We start from the raw sequence: 17962 nt of genomic DNA on the forward strand, positions 1-17962 counted from the left end.
CTTTCACTTTCTCTCAGGTGCATCTATTGGTGTTGTCTCACATGTTCAAGCTTTTTTAAATGCATCTTGCATATCTTATCTTCAATAGGTCTCATTGCTATCTTATTATAGATAATCTCATTTCTGATTTTCTTTTCTTGTATGACTGGACACATCCATTGTAAGATTCTCAACTCAGTTATACTCATATTTGGTACATTTTGGTATTTTGCTGTGTAACTGTTAGTGACTTACAAGAGTTAGTTTATAACCATCTAATAAGTGGATTTTATGATCATATACAAAATATTGGAAGGATTTCTTTACTTTAACTAACCTGACTTGATTCTATCCATAACAGTTTCAACAGTCTTCTCATCTTTTTGAATAATAGATTTTAGATATCACAAGCCTTAATCCTGCTAGTGGGGTCGTTACATGAAATCTAGACCTCAGCCATTTCTATCCATGGCATGTCCTCTATGAGGCTAAACTGTTCATTTTTGGGGGTAACTTGATCTCCAAGTCTCACAATGACATAATTCATGCTTCTATTTTTTCTGAACTGACATACCACATATTCAGTTTTGACTTAACTTAAAACCTTTGAATTGTAAGGTTTTTCTCCATAATCTAAGTTTATTATTCATTCCTTCTTTTGTCTCATTTGTCAAGACAATATTGTCTATATAAATAGCATACACCAGTGCACTTCTTCTTGGATGTGCTTTGTAAGTTCATCCCTCATAAGAACAAAGAAGTAAGGTCTAAATGCAGATTTTTGATGTAATGTAACCGTAATTGAAGTAGTCTTGGTATCTCCTCTACAAGTCTAACACATTTTTCTTGATGATACATGTCCTTAATAACATGTATAAAAACAACCCAAACTCTGTTTTCCTATATCACCTTCCACCAAATCTTTTGGAGACTATCATAGGCCTTTTCCAAGTCTACAAATATTATATGCAAATCTTTTTGCTTATCATTGGATTCTTTTTCTTATCATTGGACCTTTTCATTAGACGTCTCAGTAAGTCGATAGGCTCCATTGTTGACCTCCTAGGCATTGTTGATATGAGATATTAAATTGGTATTTTACTTAGAATAACTCAATCTTTAACTCTCACTACAACATTATCCTGTCTCTTATTTTTACTAAACTTATATATTATATAGTTGATCTTTAACTTTCTCAACTTGGAAACTTTTGAATTCTAAGATGTTCTTCTATAACTTAAGCTCATGATTAATCTCTTGTGTCTCATCCACTAAGATAAATTTCATGTACAAATAACATGCACTATGGCATCTGTTCTTAAATGTGCTTAGTGAGTTTATCTATATCACTAGAGTAAAAGGGAATGGCTTAGTGCAAATTCTTGATGTAATCTAATTGTAATTAGAAAAGTCTCAGTATCTTTTTCACAAGTTCCAACACATATTTCTAGTCTGTGATACTCTCCCCTGCATTTTCATGATTCTAGGATATTATCTAGTCCAACCACTTTACAGTTCATCACCTTTTTCATGAATTCTAGACACAAGCCTGTTTCTGAATATTAGTAAAGAACTTAAAAGTTAAATTGTTTGAGCAGCTTATGGATACATTTACTCCATGGGTCTAACTAAATGGAGCATGTGCATCTCTCTCTCTCTCTCTCTCTCAGAATTCGGTTATTTCTTGCCTGGGATCCATTCATGGTGACACCTAAATGAGAAAACTAATTTTTGAAACAATTTTCATGCACTTTATAAAGAACATTATGAAAGTTGATAATGTTATTTGCTATTTGCAGGAATGGTACAGTAGTAAGCTGATTCATCATGCAGATGCTATTCTTGCGAAGGCAGCAAAAATATTGAAGAAATATCAAGAAAATAAACAAAATTCAGTTTTGTTAGTGGCAAAGATTGGCATTATATATTGGTGGTACCATACTGTATCACACCCTGCTGAACTTACTGCTGGTTACTACAACACTGCTGCTAGGGATGGCTATGATACTCTGGCTTCAGTATTGTCTCGTCATGGAGCTGCTTTGCAAATTTCGTAAGATTCTATTTCTGATGTTCAGTAACATACTCCGTTAACATCTACTTGTTAGAATTGACCTCTTAACTGCACATTTAAATCAAACCTTGTAGAATAGAAAATTAGGTTGGTCTAACAGCTGATCTGTGGTGCATCAATGCATAAACCATTTCTATGGTAGACCAGTTGATCTGCCACAAAAAGCAAAATAAGTTGGGTCTGATAAAATGGTCTTGTCAACTAATTTCTCCAAGATCATGAAAGATCAGAAGGAGATTGTTTGAATATCAGTGAAAAAATTTGGAATGAGAAAACATCATCATTTTGGTTGATAGCTTCTTAGCCTTTTATGTGGAGATTACTCCATGACCTGTTTCAGCGCATGGTTTGTGTCTGCCTGAATTCTGTTGTTAGACCTTACTTAAGACTACTGGAATTTCTCAACCTATACTTTCTTCTCCTAAAATCTCAGCCAGCATACTTACTATTAACTCCATTTATTCTTATAGCTGCTTTGAGATGATGGACAATGAAACCCCACAAACCTACCTTTGCAGTCCAGAAAGATTACTCCAGCAGGTAATGGATCTTTCTCCAGTAACAGAAGTTGTTTCCTCATTGGGATATGGGCAATCTGTAATTTCTGGTTACTAAAAAACTTAAAATGAAATCCTTCTTTTTTGATGTTCTAACTTCATGTTGCAAAAATGTACAACATTTTGATTGCCAATGGTGGATGCATGCTAAGAAGCATGGATGCTACCATGAAGATTCTGCGTCTTGTTATGGACAACAGCCAAACACTGACACCTTGTAGACAATCTCAGAATATCAAACACTGACACCTTGTAGACAATCTCAGAATCTAGTCTGAACCACATGGTAGTCTTCAAGATTCCATTATTTGAATACTCAGACACATCTCAAACACTGACCAGAAAAGCTCAGAGTTCCCCTCTCCATCCCTCCTCTCCCCTTCGTGCCCTTCCTAATTTCATATTACACTCCTGAGGTAATATCAAATCAAGCATGCAAGAGCTTTTATGACATAGTGATAGAACCTTTTCTTGTTTGATTGAATTCAGCTCTTACAGTAGCTTACAGTAATGCAAAATAGCAAAGATCAAGAAAGAAAACAACAAGAAATTAGGCCTATTCGAGAGGGCCTCACTCTCCAACGATTTCTTCAACAAATTTTCCACCCCTTCTCTCTCCTCCACTCTCCCCTTTTATATCTCTCCCCTATTCTGTTTCAGCCACGTAAAATAATATTCTCCTCTAACCAACTTCTGACTCTTTTGCCCCTGACCCAATTTCCTTGGTTGCCCTTATCGCTTCTCTCCTTTTACGTCTTTGATAGGTAAGACTAATGGGAGTCCTAACAATACTCCCACCCACAAGTTTCACCTTGTCCTCAAGGTGAAATTCTGGAAATTGATGTAGGATCTGCTGATAGGGTTCCCAAGTGGCCTCTAGGGGTGGCAACCCCTTCCATTGTATCAGAACCTCAAGGCTCCATAGATTTTTTCCCCGACCCGGCCTTACCCCCAACAAAAATTCTGGTTGTACCTTAAATTCCAACTCAGCTGTTAGCTGGTCGGGAAAGTCAGCTATTTCTTGCACTGCTCCCTCCGCTTTGCGAAGCTGGGAGACATGGAATACCGGATGGATGGCACACGAAGGTGGTAAGGACAGCTTGTAGGCCACCTTCCCGATCCTTTTCTCTACTACGTAAGGCTCGTAGAACTTAGGAGACAGCTTCTCATTCATCCGAATAGCCAAGGTCTTCTGCCGATAGGGACGAAGTTTAACATAAACCAGGTCACCCACCTTGAATTCCACATCCCTCCTTTTTTTTATTAGCTGTCTCCTTCATCCTCGCTTGTGCGCACAATAGTTGGGACTGCAGCTCCTCCAAAACAGAATCGTTCCATCAATTGCTTTTCAATCATCGACACAGCTGTGGTGCCTTTCTCGAACCTCAAAAGTAGGGGAGGTTTATGCCCATAAACTATCTGGAATGGGGTCAATTTCGATGAGACATGGAAATAAGTGTTATACCAATATTCCGCCCATGGTAGCCAGCTGCACCATGCCTTGGGCTTGGAGGAGGAAAAGCATCGAAGGTAGGTCTCCAAAGTGCGATTTAGGTCCTCCGTTTGGCCATCGGACTGCGGGTGGTAGGCTGTACTTCTTCTCAATTTAGTGTCTTGCAACCTGAATAACTCCTCCCAAAAATGGCTAACAAAAATTTTATCTCTATCGGAAACTATAGAACTTGGAACCCCATGTAATCGGACTATCTCCTTCACAAAAATCCCAGCAACGTTAGCTGCTGTAAAAGGGTGTTTCAAGGCAATAAAGTGTCCGTACTTACTTAGGCGGTCCACAACCACCAGGATAGTATCCATCCCAGCTGACTTAGGCAACTCTTCGACGAAATCCATGGACACATCTTCCCAAACTCGACTAGGAACCGGAAGTGGCTGCAGCAGTCCACCAGGTGATAGAGCCTCATATTTATGCTGCTGGCACACTTGACACTGCTGAACATATTGTTGAATGTCTCTCTTCATGCCCACCCAATACACATTGGCGGCTACCCTCTTATAAGTCTTGAGGAAGTCGGAATGACCCCCAACCAGTCCATCATGGCCTTCCTTCAGCATTAACGGAATTAATTCTGACCCTTTAGGAAGATACAATCTGCCTTTGAATAGCAGATGGCCATCCACCAGCGCATAGTGGGTTTTGCTGGAAGGATTTTCCTGCAGCTCTCGAACAAGCTGTTGGAGTGTAGCATCTCCTTTCACCTCCTCTTTGAGTTGGTCTAGCTGCACTATTTGGGGAATGGAAAGGGCCATCAAGGTGGCAGAAGAAGGGAGGCGTGAGAGAGCATCGGCTGCTCGATTCTCCAATCCGGAACAATATTGAATCTCAAAGTCGTACCCCATCAGCTTCATGACCCATTTTTGACACTCCGGGCTAACCATCCGCTGCTCCATAAGAAATTTAAGGCTTCGCTGATCCGTTCTGATAACAAACCTGCGCCCAAGTAGGTAATGTCGCCATTTTCTCACTGCAAATACTATTGCCATCAATTCTCGCTCATACACCGATCTCACTTGACTCGTGGGGCTTAGGGAGTGACTGAAAAAAGCAATTGGGCGCTGCTGCTGCAGCAACACTGCCCCTAATCCCTACCCTGATGCATCAGTTTCAACCATGAATTCTTTTGAAAAATCCGACAAAGCCAACACAGGCAGATTGGTCATTGCCCATTTGAGGGATTGAAAAGCTTGCTCCGCCACTTCATCCCAAAAAAAATTACCCTTTCAGGAGGCGGTCGGTCAATGGCCGTGCCACCTTCCCATAATCCTTCACAAATCTCCGATAATACCTCGTAAGACCCAAGAATCCTCGAAGCTCACGTAAAAATTTGAGGCTGGGCCATTCCATCACCGCCTTAACCTTAGAGCTATCTGCAGCCACCCCATCTTGAGAGATGACGTGCCCCAAATACTCAATCTCCCGCTGCCCAAACTGACACTTATTCACATTGGTGTACAACCGGTGGACTGTTAGGAGCCCCAACACACATCTCAAGTGTTTCTTATGTTCAACCATATCCTTACTGTAAATCAGAATGTCGTCAAAAAATACTAACACGAAGCTCCTTAAATGCTCCTTAAAGACCTCGTTCATCAACGATTGGAACGTAGTGGGGGCGTTCATTAGCCCAAACGGCATAACCAAAAATTCATAATGCCCCTCATGTGTGTGGAATGCAGTCTTAGGAACGTCATTAGGTGCTACTCAGATTTGATGATATCCTGATTTCAAATCCAACTTGGAAAAAATAGCAGCCCCATTCAACTCATCCAAAAGTTCTTCAATAACTGGAATTGGAAATCTATCGGGACCGGTTACCTTGTTTAAAACTCTGTAGTCAACACAAAATCTCCAGCCACCATCCTTCTTCCTGACCAGCAACACCGGGCTGGAAAACAGACTCACACTTGGTCGAATAAGTCCAGCTGTCAACATTTCTCGAACCAGCCTTTCAATTTCGTTTTTCTGAAGATGGGGGTATCGGTAGGGCCGCACATTCACAGGTGACGCTCCCGGCTGCAATGTAATCATGTGATCCTGCCTCCGGTGTGGGGGAAGCCCACACGGTTCCTCAAAGACATGCCCGAATTCTGCTAAAAGCTCCTGCAAGCTGCCAGGAACTGCCCTCTTGAGTAGTTAAACTCCCCAATTCCAACAGCACCCCTTCTCCACCCTTTCTAAATGCCCTGATCATTGACTTCAATGTTACCAAAGTTTTGCTAAGGCTAGGATCCTCATACAGTGTGATAGTAGTCCCCCTTGCTCTAAACTTCATGACTAATGAGCCCCAATCCACTTGTGTTTCCCCGAGAGTGGCTAACCACTTCATTCCAAGGATAATGTCCGAGCTCCCTAGCTCCAATGGCAGGAAATCTTCCACTACTTCCACATTTTGCAACGTTAAGGTTACCCCTCTACACACTCCAGCCCCCTGAACAGCCATGCCCGACCCCATGATCACGCCATAGCCCCTCGTTTGCGACCTGAGCAATCCTAGTTTCTGCACCAAATCGGACGCTATAAAGTTATGAGAAGCCCCACTGTCAATGAGAACCACCACCTCCTGGCCTCCTATTTTTCCTTTGATCTTCATGGTTTGTGGAGGGGTTAAACCAACTACTGAGTTGATGGACAGCTCCACTACCTCTCTTGTTTTGACGATTTCACCTTCCTCCCCTGAATTCTCCCCTATTTCAACTTCACCTATATCTTCCTCTTCCTCTTCCCCCTCTTGAATTACCATCACCTGCAGCTCCTTGTTCTTACATTTGTGCCCAATCATATATTTCTCGTCACAATGGAAACACAACCCCCTAGCTCGTTTAGCTTGTAGTTCACTCTCGCTTAACCGTTTAAATGGGGAATTGTTCCACTTACCGGTATTAAGTGGCCGGTGAGAGGAACCGGGAATGGTGGTAGTCGATCGAGGTGACGCCGCTGGGGAAGGAGAGAGCAGCACTCGTTGGTGGTTGGCGACTGGAATTGCAGGGGCCTGTGACCGGGCTGCGCCTGGACTGGAATGGCCCCCTCGCACCACCAGATTCCTTTCCTCAATTCGTTGGGCTAGGTCCATCATCTCCTCCAGCTCAATTGGCCTCAAAACTCTCATCTCCGCCCTTATGTCGGCCTTCAATCCATTTATAAAATGGCCTTCCAGCAGCGCCTCTGGCATGTCCTCGAGAGGAGCAGCCAAGGTCTCGAAACAGAGGCGATAATCCTTGACGGACCCCCACCGCCGAAGCGCTAGGAATCATTCCTCCATCGTGCCTTCCTGCGTGGGCCTAAACCTATTTCTCATCATCGCCTTAAGCACCTCCCAGCTTCTCACCCGTCGCCTTCGCTGTTCCCACTGGAACCAAGCAAGAGCTGCTCCTTCAAAGCAAAGAGCAGCGGAGTCCAACTTCTCCACATCCGATAGCTGATTCACGGCAAAGTACCGCTCAGCCCGAAACACCCAACCATCTGGGTCGTCACCCTCAAATACTGGCATCTCCAGGCGTCAGACCCTTTCATCGGACCTCCCATATGGATCGAACTCACCACCAGCTTCCCTTTGCTTATTTCCCAGTTCTGGTGTGGCCTCCCCAGTGAGTGTCGAACCCACCGGTATGTGCTCGCCCGACTGTTTCCCCTTCCTCCCTTTCTCCTAGTCCTCCCATCTCTCCATCAGCAAGCCAAATTGTTCCATCATCGTCGCCATGTTTTTCTCAATGTTCTGCACCCTCTGGAATTCTTTTTTCATGGATTCTATTCCCAACTGTAGTCCCTCCATCTTCCCTTCAATCTGTTGTTGATAATTCTCCATCCTTCCCTCCAGATCCCCCACTCTCTCCGAGACGGTCACCCCTGTGGATCGTTGCTCTGATACCAGATTGATAGAACCTTTTCTTGTTTGATTGAATTTAGCTCTTACAGTAGCTTACAGTAATGCAAAATAGCAAAGATCAAGAAAGAAAATAACAAGAAATCAGGCCTATTCGAGAGGGCCTCACTCTCCAACGATTTCTTCAACAAATTTTCCACCCCTTGTCTCTCCACCACTCTCCCCTTTTATATCTCTCCCCTATTCTTTTTCAGCCACGTAAAATAATATTCTCCTCTAACCAACTTCTGACTCTTTTGCCTGACCCAATTTCCTTGGTTGCCCTTATCGCTTCTCTCCTTTTACGTCTTTGATAGGTAAGACTAATGGGAGTCCTAACACATAGGTCCAGAACGATTTCATATTGACTATAAAATACTATAACCATATCCAACTTGTCTCTATCATCTGCATCATGATTTCCTTAGACTTAAAAATACTGACAAAAGTTCTGTAGTTTGACATACAATGCTTTATCCACCGAATGTCCATGACCAGCTTCTTGAGGATTTTATGTGCTTGTTTGTCTTTGCTTAAATATGTCTGTGCTACTTAAGAGTGCAAATAAAGATGTCAACTTCTTACTTATTAAATCTTCTGCCTAATGTTTTCAGCTGCCCAAAATCTAAGTCTGAAAACAATTTTGTCTTGTTATAGTAACTGGAGCTTCATGGGATTCTAGGTGACCTAAGCTTTTACTGACAAAAGCAGTCTGGATTGCTTGATTAGTGAAGTTCAGGAGGTTCTGGACTTCTTTTATATTATGTCATATTGATCAGGTTATAAGGTATTCTCACATTGTTTTCCTTTTCCCAAGAAAGAGACCAGGTTCCTGCTAGCAAACAATAACTTCTATGACACTTTTCTTGTACCTCTTTATCTTCACTTGTGCTCTGAGGAGGTCTGCTTTCCAAATATTGTTTATATTTTCTTTTCCTGAAGATATAATTTGGACGCTTGAGCAAAGCTTGATTGCCAAGCAGGTTTCTTTGACAAATGTTTGATTTTGTATTTGTATCCACCCATGGTAGTTGAGTGAAGTAAGCACGAGAAACCTGCCTTCAACTAGTCTTTCATCAAATATCATATTGACATTCAAGCAGGGGTTGAATATCAAAAAGTTTTAGGATGAATAATACACTTTATTATATCCAGTCTTGGTATTTGAGTGGCACAATAATTCATGTCTTCAAGTTTATAATTATTATGAAGTTTATGTCCAAACTCTCTTGCAATTAGCTTTGATTGTTTATCATTTCCCATGTTTGCAGTGACTGCTACTTGTTGAGATATTTTTCTTGGTAACATGACTTCTATACTGCTATATTTGCATTACTAACTCAGTTGATATCTGGTGGAAGCATCAGTGTTCTGTATATTTTCCTTTTAACAAGTGAGATATCCAAAATTTTAAAAGAAATCTGTTTCCTTATTTAATGAATATAGTTGATGTGCATTATGGTTGATTCTACTTAACTTGATTCATCCCAGATTAGGACAGTGTTGAAGAAAAGAGAAATACATTTAACTGGAAGAAATTCCAATGAGCGATTTGACAAGGTAAATATCCATCTTTCTCCGAGTATTGCTTGCCTTATCTTAATCTTTTTAATTCGAGGTTTGGATTGAATGGAGAATTCTCCTTTGACTGGTTTCTAAGCTGTCATTTAACTGTTATATGATTGAAGTTTCGGAACATCAATCCAACTGATGGAAGAAAGGACTATAATAATTGTGGCTGAAGCCAAGCTAATGAAGTAGTTAGTGAATAACTGGGGAAAAGGTAATAAATTACAATTCAAAATTATGAATTCATTTTGCCATATCTCAAATTTTCAATTATTAACCTAGCATTGTCTAAATCTTGCTTTTCGTTTGGCTTACATATCTTTTCTTGAATGTGGTGCAAGAATCCTGTATCTTTTTATTACATCTAGAATAAGTGTTCTGTTTCAGCATGGCAAGGGAGCAAATATTGAATGGGTATAGGTTTTGGCCTAAGAGTATGTGCCAGACAGATAAGCAGAAAAGGAGTGTGACCTGTTAGTCCTGACAGTCGACCAAGAGTAGATATAGGTGCCAACGTCTGCCTAGGTTGGAAATTTTCTGGGTGTTGAAAACCAGTAACAGTCAAGGCGAGGAACCAACTTTGAAGGCAATTTTGGAAGACCAAATGAATGAGTTTTAGTCTCAATTCTGGATGTGTTTAGCGTGCAATTACTGAACCAATGAGACAAATTTGGTGAATTTTTTTAAAGGTGTGATTGGTTAAAAGATGGCAGAAGTAGGGTACTCACAAAGACTGCAATCCTGAAGACAGTGCAATCATGGTTTTCTAGGGCTTTCATGAATGAATCTTTGCAAACTCTTTTAACTGAGACCCTAGGCTATGTATTTAGTGCGAGGCAATTCTTAGATCTCATTTTGGATAACATTTGATAGGATTTTAAAACGGCCATAGAGGGTTACCCTTAATTCCTTAAAATTGGGATTGTAAGGATGATTGATCGCCACCCTAATTAATTCTAGCTGACCTCTAGAGAGTGGGGGAATGTTCTTGAAGAATCCAGGTGGCTCGCCATCAGTTGAATCACCGTCCAACTGTCAAGGAGTGTTGCCACCAAGCTGGTTCAAGTTGGCAGCCATGGCTGCTGCCAATCATCCTCCTGCTTTACCTGTTTTGGGAAGCTCTATAGGAAGGTCAGAGATTTGCTTTTCAGAAATTTTTGGAAGCTCTAAAAGTGCTCAACAAGCCTGAGAAGAGAGTGAGAAGAGAACAGTGGCGATAAGGAGAGAAGGAAGAAGAAATGGGTGTTCAGGTAAAGGAACAGAAGAGAGCAAGGTAGGCAACCTTAAAATCACTCTATTCCAGCTACTCCAGTGAGGTAAAAACTATACTTCGGCTTTCTCGCTTCTGCATGGTGCTTGCAAACTGTAGCCTGGTATCTTGCTGATGCATTAAATGAAGACTTTTTCATGCATATTATATGTTTGAGTAAAGGTGTGGAAGAGTTTCTGCAAGCTAGAGTCTATTTTAAAGGGTTTTGAAAGGCATAGATGAGATGTCATATGGCCTGAAACCGATGGTTTTGGTAGACAAAAAGTGGACAAGTGTGGGAGGATATGTCTAGAACGCAAGAGGTGCACCTAAAAAGGATGTGTTTTGTGCATGTTAGTGGCTGATAGCTTTGTTGCATTTCTTCACTAATGTGTTCCAAACCTTCTTTAAGACTCACTTAAGTTAGAACTTTCAGCTGTACTGAGAATGGCATATGTGCAGGCAGAGAGAGAGAGAGTGGCTTATTGAAGCTGGAAATAGGACCATCTTTGATCTACAAACTCCTTCCTTTACTTGACTAAATTGAGAATTTTCTCTCCAGGGTGGTGCAGTCAGCATCCAAAGCTATGCAAGCTACTCTTTCTCCATCTATGAAGGATTGATTACAGATGAACTTCTAGGGCCATTCAACCACTCAACTTTTTGGTTGGGTAATGGACCAATGAGATGGAAACTCGAGGATGAGTTTTTTCCAACATGGGGAGAATGATTGAAAATGTGATTTGATTTGTTTTTTTATTTCTACTACTTTTGATTTAGAAATCGGATTCTTTACTTTTTATTTTTTTAAGATTTGATTAGGTTTTTTTTTTAGAATGACTAATTATTTCTAGTAAGATTTGATTAGGTTTTATTTTTAGTACAATTTGTCTTTAGCCTATAAGTGGGCCTTATTGCTGTGACCAGTGGGATTGATAATTGATTGATTGATGTTGACTGACAATGGAGATTTCTTCCTGTTGAATTCTTTTCCACTCCTCTTCCCCTTCTTCCTCTATGCTTCTTCCCGTCATTCTCTCTTTACTGTCTTGCATCAACTTTGGTATCAGAGCAAACCTCAATCCATCTTACTTCCATCAGTTCCAAACAGTTTCTGCCAGCAGCAGCTGCACACCACAGCCATCACCAGACGCTTTCAGTAAGCGCCCTTCATTCACCAGAAACTTTCAGCAATAGCACATTTTCATTTCTCCACTTACAGAACACCAACAGCATTCATCTTCATCAATAACCAACAGCATCCATCTTGCAGAATACATCACCATTGTAATCCTTATCATCAGAGCCCTCAACAACATTAGTCAAATCCATAGCCATCAGAATCATCATATCCACAGCAATCTTGATCATCAACAGCAACTTATCAGAACTTACAAAGCTCTAGGATGAGTCTCTCTCTCTCTCTCTCTCTCTCTCACACACACACACACACACACAAGGGGAGACTGATATGAAATGTGATTTTCGTTTGATTTTTATCATTTTATTTTAAGTATGACTTGTTCAGGAAGTATTGTCCTTATGGATGTAATCAAAGGGGGGATTTATTGATTGATTTGAATGACAATGGAGATATCTTCCTGTTAAATTCTTTCCCTTTCTTCTTCCTCCTCCCTTCTTTCTCCAATCTCTTTTTGCTGCCCCTCATCATCATACTCATGTTTGTACACATATGACTAACCATTTCAGATGGATCAAGTGGACAGCCCTAGGAGAGGAAAGGAAGTCTCAATGAACCGACTTTTGTTGATGTTTTGAGTCTTTGGTTGTGAATAGTAGCTGTTATTTCCGTGCTTCTTTTTGAGTTAGTAGTACTGTTGTAAAAAGGAAGTCACAGTGTGTAAGAGATAATTTGGTGTCTTTTGGGTAACGTGTGTCAAGGCATAGTGGGTGCAATTGGTTTAATAGAGTGAAATTTGTAGTATCGGGAGTTGATTGTAGAGGAAATATGATTTTGATTTGTTCTTTTGATTTAGAATTCAGATTTTTCAACCTTTTATTTGAGTAAGATTTGACTAGGTTTTATTTTTAATATAATTTGTCTTTTGCATAAGTAGGCCTTAAGTATGTAATGTAATCATTGGGATTGATAGAATAATTTATCTTGAATGACAATGGAGATTTCTTCCTGTAAATTTCTTTGCTTCTCTTCCTCTTCTCCTACCGCTATTCTTCTTCTTCCCGTCTATCCTTCTTTCTTTCCCGACTTTCTCCAATCTTTCTTTGCTGTCCCGCATTAGATTGAAAGTCAACTTAGCCATTAACTATTTGTTGTTTGGACATGGCCAATTGACTGTCTAGTTGACTTTGGAGACCTAGAAAACCTGGAAGGTTGACTGTGGGATAGAAAAGTCAACCGTGAGTCAACTACCAAGACCAAAGGCCAAAGTATCATGACTGAAGGATTGACTGACGGGAGCAGTATGCAATCTACCTCAGTTCATAAGAGGAAAAGTTGAATTGAGGAGTTAATTGCGGAGACTAGGAATTGGGCTACTTCAACTGACCAAAATGAAGTTGGTCAAACTATCTCAATACAAACTAGGTAGAGTTGACTGTGGGGGTCCATTGAAGCTCTGATATTTCACACATCTAATGGATTTCATGCACATGCCCACCCCAACTAGAGAAGTATTGGCCTATTGGAGTTGCAGAGGCCTTAGTGGGTAAATAATGACCGTAGCACAAATAAACCCAAAAGGGCATTTGTCTGGAGATGGCGTGTTAAAAGATGATTTGGGTAGTTCAAAAATTCTACACAACAACAACATATTCAGCATTTATCCCATTATGTGGGGTCAGCTACATGAATTCTGGACTTCTATGTGGCTTACGCCCCAATGAATAGTTTGTCTAGAATTCATATTTGGGTAGTTCAAAAGGTCTAAATGGAAAAAATCCTAGCTGTGATACTAAGGGTTCCTAACACACCCTATTTCATGGCATGGGTCTTGATGGAAGCTGGACATGCCATATGTCGTAGGTTGATTGACAGGTTGAGGATCTGTGGATCCCAATTATGCTATAACACGATGTGATGACCCTGGTAGGACGTGTATGCACTGGGAAAGTGAACTTTATGATTGTCTACGTAGGGATGCAGTGGTGATGTCTGAGGTGCAGGTGGGGAGCCACATATGTACTCCACGCTGGTCAATGTTTGTCTGATAGCTGTTTTTTATTGGCAAAAATTTATCATCCCCCCCCAATCTTTATTCTTTTTCCTTTTGGGCTTATGTTTTTCTCTCATCTTTTTTCCTGCTCTGATGGGGGTGGGTTGGATATGTCTAAATCCAACATCCCTGATCATCTTTGTTGAAACCAGAGAGCCCGAAAAACTTAACTGCAGGAAAATGGCTTACTTTTGATAGTTGTTTCATTCTTTTCGTCTTTCCTTCACTACAAACTTTTGTATTTTCTTTATTTTTTGTTCCTTTAATTCCTGCCCATCCCCACTTTCAGCATGTGTTGGTGCAATGGTGGGGATGGTGGATGTAATTGCAATCACACCTAAAGATGCTGCACTAATCTGCTGCTTGTAAAATGGTAGACACATACATAAGAAGAGATTAATCTCTAATACTTTCAAAATCTATTAAAATAGTATCTTTCAATATTTTGGACGATTGCATGTCCTTTGCTACAGCTGTTAGAAGAGGATTGTAATTAGTTTTATCTTTAGAATAGTTGACGTGCATTTTCTCTTGCAGGCTGGACTTCAGCAGATACTCAGCAACTGTTACTATCAACAGGCCGAAGCCATAAGATCATTTACTTATTTTAGAATGAATGAAAAGATTTTCAGGGTTGAAAACTGGAATAACTTCGTACCCTTTGTGAGAAAGATGAGCACAAATCTGTAGAGTACCTCTAACCCTTTGGTCGTTAAATATAGGTAAGTAGTCAAACAAAAATGCTTATTCTCTGTTTGTCTCGCAGCAACAAAAAGACAAACAGCTAAGGCCTAATGAAGGCCACCCTTAGGGTCTGCTGTCAAAAGAGAGTGGCCAAAAGGAGATTCTTCCTGTGCAACTTTTATGCTTACAAGAAGGTGATTAAATTTTTTTTACTTCTTAAGATTTGATCATTGTACCAGAGTTGATTCTTCTCCTTTCCCTCCCCTCCTTTTGCTTCTAATGTTGGAAAACTGAAAAATGGATGGAACTGAATGGCAAAGAAATTACACTTCAATTGAAACTTACAATTATGTAAACCATGAAACTAAGAATATGCTTACCCCACCCCCACCCCCCCAAAAAAAAATAATAATAATAAAATAAAGATAAAAATCTGGTTTGCCAAATTTTAGCATTTTTGCCCTATCTGGCAATTGAGAACTCCAGCATAGGGAACGATGTTTGGTAGAAGTGAAGCTGGCCTTGCAACCATGCTTGATGCTTTTGCATAGCTCCCAGCAGTTTCTTGACCGGAGGGTGTAAAAAATGCACCATTCAGCATGAGGTCTCCATCTGATCTCCAATTCCAATCCTTCCACTCATTGTCTCCTTGTGTAGTTTCACGTTTGGTTACCTGACCAAGTAGAATATTTAGCCCAATAACACTTAGCCTAGAAATAACTGCAGGTCTAAGTTTATGTGACACTCCCCTCTTACTGTTGATTAGCCTACAAATGTCCAACTGGATTAAGATGTTGCAACAAGTCTCCTGCTAATTTTGTGCTTTTTCATATTTAGCTTTAGTGCCATTCAAAGAATGAACAGCCTTGCCAAACTTTTAGAAATCAAGACAGCAATGCATGACTCTGATTATGAGTGAACTGGTTTTATTATTTATTTGGATGAATAAAGATAACCGCAGTAATTGATTTATTGTCTGCCAAAACTAGCTTCAGTTATCTACTTGGTTATATTAACCTTCCATATGTTATAATCATTATGTGTTGAGGTTATTCTTTCATGGATTTAGTTTCTGTCCATTTTACCTATTTGAACTGTCGCATTGTGATATGTATGAAAAATTCCATGAGAATAGAATAGTTAGTATGTGCATATTTTTGTTTGGAGTGGAACTTGATTTGAAATTTACGTGGAAAATATTACCTCCTTTGCAGAATTGCTATCTGATGCAATGAAGACATTCCCTTGGCTGTTTATAGTAGGGTTAGCACTTCCTCCAATCGCATACATCTTCCAACCGGTATATATGTTATTGACAACGTGAAAATACCCATGCCTACATCTGCATCAGTTAAGCATTGAAAATAGAAAAACACCGTCATGCTAATATAGTTACCTGTGTAAATTGTTCGGAAGTGAAGTTTTATTTGTTATTGTTGCTTTGAGTGCTTTGGCAAGAACGATGGTTACCATAGTTACCTGGGCATTCTTTGAACTAGACCTTCCCCGAAGTAGTTGAAGGCAATTGTGACTTGCATCTTCTTGTCTAGTAGGAAGTCATCACTATGACCCATAAGCATCACTTCATTGTGATGAAACATGTAATTGTTTGATATGGTTATAGCCGTTGATCCATAGACAGCGTCAATGAGCCCGTCGTAGCAGTTGGCTAGCGTGCAGTGATCAATCCACACATCCCTGGCCCCGAATATCGATATTCCATCTCCATCCGAGACACCTCTCGGTCCATAATGCTCTGGCGTGTCTCTCACCACGGCATTCCCAGCAGGTACACAATCATGTATATAAACGCTGTGTATGATGATATTAGTTACATTTTGAATGGTTAGGCAAGGCCCGTGTGCTATTTCAACGCTGTATCCTCTACCATCTATGGTCTTGTAGGAGTTGACTATAAGTTCTTCTTTTAACTGAATGACCATGTCATGGTCAAAGATGATCCACAACGGCTCATCTTGGATGACGGCATGCCTGAGTGTGCCCGGGCTCGGGTTCTCTGGGTCATCGTTCTCCGAATCTGTGACAATGTAGAAATCACCATCTCGGCCGCCTATGGCATTTCGTCCGAACCCAACGCCACAATCAGCTAGCACCTTGCGGTTAGTTTCCCAGTCGGGGTCGCACCTCCAGCAGTCATCGATAGGATTGCCAGTCCTACAGCCTGATTCAGTCCCCTGCAGCATCCTGGAGTTTGTTGCCGAGCTCCTGCTTGTACAACATTAGGAACCATCAGTAGTAGTCACCTTAGACTCTGTGTTAAGTTACGTTAAGGCTTTCCCTCCATTTTAGCAAGCAGAAGTAGCCGAGTATGTATACGTACCATTTGGTTGCTTCTGATATGGGCACCAGGGGGCGCAAGCCAGACGCGGCCCAGGCTTGCATGAGCGTCGTCATGACAAGCAAGAAGATAGACGGTATTGACATTTCAGAGAGGGAGGGGGGAATGGTGGAAGGAAGAGAGATTTCGGATTTAGTTTTTATATCATAGTGCAAGTGAGAGTTCCATTAATGGAAGTCGGTGGAGGGTGGCAGAACCCACAGAATAGAGGAAGTTGGTCTTCAGAGGTGGTGTTAAGTAATGGAAGTGATGAAATTAGGTGGAAAATTAAAGACCCTTTTAACTCTTTGCCCACAAAAGCCGTTGGCTCTGTCTCTTAAATCTTATTATATTTTTTTTAGGGGCTTTAATTGTCAACAGTAAAAGAAGGCCAAAGATAATTGACCACTGCCATTATGATGATTAAGGACCCATGTCCATTGTATTTAGCAAGCAGAAGTAGCCGAGTATGTATACGTACCATTTGGTTGCTTCTGATACGGGCGCCAGGGAGGGCGAACCAGACGCGACCCAGGCTTGCATGAGCATCGTGACAAGCAAGAAGATAGACGGAGTTGACATTTCAGAGAGAGAGAGAAATAAGGAGAGGGAGGGGGGAATGGTGTAAGGAAGAGAGATTTGGGATTTTTTATACCATAGTGCAAGTGAAGAGTTCCATCAATGGAAGCCGGTGGAGGGTGGCGGAAGCCACAGAATAGAGGAAGTTGGTCACCGGAGGTGGTGTTAAGTACTGGAAGTGATGAAATTAGGTGGAAAATTCAAGACCCTTTTAACTCTTTGCTCACAAAAGCCGTTGGCTGTCTCTAAATCTTATTATATTTTTTTAGAGCTTTAATGGTCAACAGTACAAGAGGGCCAAAGATAATCGACCACTCTCATCATGATGATTGAGGACCCATCTCCACTAGCATTGTGTTTT

General features: G+C 40.9%; 2 protein-coding genes across 7 annotated transcripts in view; one reads left to right on the top strand and one right to left on the bottom strand.

Annotated features, from left to right (window-relative positions):
* Positions 1–16319, top strand: part of LOC127791979 (inactive beta-amylase 4, chloroplastic) — a 38701-nt gene extending 22382 nt beyond the window's left edge. Inside the window, exons 7-12 of one of the 6 annotated variants that reach the window (XM_052322225.1) lie at positions 1779–2032; positions 2524–2593; positions 9480–9548; positions 14538–14686; positions 14767–14878; positions 15899–16319. In XM_052322225.1, coding sequence (XP_052178185.1) covers positions 1779–2032; positions 2524–2593; positions 9480–9548; positions 14538–14686; positions 14767–14788 — 564 coding nt within the window. In that variant the 3' untranslated portion in view covers positions 14789–14878; positions 15899–16319. Of the gene's footprint in view, positions 1–1778; positions 2033–2523; positions 2594–9479; positions 9549–9676; positions 9772–12516; positions 14029–14537; positions 14879–15898 lie in introns of those variants that run through there. The other 5 variants (XM_052322230.1, XM_052322226.1, XM_052322229.1 and 2 more) reach the window with 5 other exon arrangements.
* LOC127791980 (putative pectate lyase 21) lies at positions 15076–17243 on the bottom strand. Its single transcript, XM_052322232.1, has 4 exons — positions 17026–17243; positions 16164–16910; positions 15888–16026; positions 15076–15357 (listed from the first exon to the last, which is right to left on the bottom strand). The coding sequence occupies exons 1-4, from the start codon at positions 17127–17129 to the stop codon at positions 15133–15135; spliced, it is 1215 nt and encodes a 404-aa protein (XP_052178192.1). The 5' UTR covers positions 17130–17243; the 3' UTR covers positions 15076–15132.
* Positions 17244–17962: the final 719 nt, after the last annotated feature.

The sequence above is a fragment of the Diospyros lotus genome, chromosome 15 (genome assembly GCF_014633365.1).
Source record: "Diospyros lotus cultivar Yz01 chromosome 15, ASM1463336v1, whole genome shotgun sequence".
NCBI classification, from domain to species: Eukaryota; Viridiplantae; Streptophyta; class Magnoliopsida; order Ericales; family Ebenaceae; genus Diospyros; species Diospyros lotus.

What these genes read in the sequence shown, in the direction of transcription:
- LOC127791980 (XM_052322232.1), bottom strand. Translation starts at nt 17,129, where the DNA reads ATGTCAATACCGTCTATCTTCTTGCTTGTCATGACGACGCTCATGCAA. An exon ending in CTAGTTCAAAGAATGCCCAG is followed by an intron (nt 16,027 to 16,163) that starts GTAACTATGGTA and finishes TAACTGATGCAG; the next exon opens with ATGTAGGCATGGGTATTTTC. An exon ending in ATAGCAATTCTGCAAAGGAG is followed by an intron (nt 15,358 to 15,887) that starts GTAATATTTTCC and finishes CTACTTGGTCAG; the next exon opens with GTAACCAAACGTGAAACTAC.